This window comes from Tupaia chinensis, unplaced genomic scaffold (assembly GCF_000334495.1).
Source record: "Tupaia chinensis unplaced genomic scaffold, TupChi_1.0 Scaffold000394_1, whole genome shotgun sequence".
Lineage (NCBI taxonomy): Eukaryota > Metazoa > Chordata > Mammalia > Scandentia > Tupaiidae > Tupaia > Tupaia belangeri.
In genome coordinates, this window is record NW_006159896.1 from 634,562 (window position 1) to 634,841 (window position 280).

Below are 280 nucleotides of genomic sequence, written 5' to 3' on the forward strand. Positions count from 1 at the left end.
CATGCTTGTGCGGGGCAGCCCTCCACCTGTCATCCTAACCCGAGGCGTCTTAGAGGACATTCCCCGTCAACACTGCTGTTTTTCCTGACGCTGACAGCAACGCCCAACGACACCACACGGACTTGGGGGCGTGCACACCGCTGCGTCTCGCAGCTCAGACGGCACTTGGAGACGGGAGAGCCAGAGCTGGACGGTGACCGCCTTGCTCCACGTCCCCGATTCCAGCGCCGCGCGGGGTACCCCAACCGCTAACCGGCCCTGGCCCCGCCCCGGGCTCGGG

General features: G+C 66.8%; 1 protein-coding gene across 1 annotated transcript in view; it reads left to right on the plus strand.

The window, feature by feature from the left end:
- Positions 1-97: 97 nt before the first annotated feature.
- Positions 98-280, plus strand: part of CRAT (carnitine O-acetyltransferase) — a gene marked incomplete at its 5' end in the record, with an annotated part of 13,492 nt that continues 13,309 nt past the window's right edge. The window contains 1 exon segment of the mRNA XM_014589948.1: positions 98-236. Within this exon segment, the coding sequence (XP_014445434.1) occupies positions 98-236 (139 nt within the window).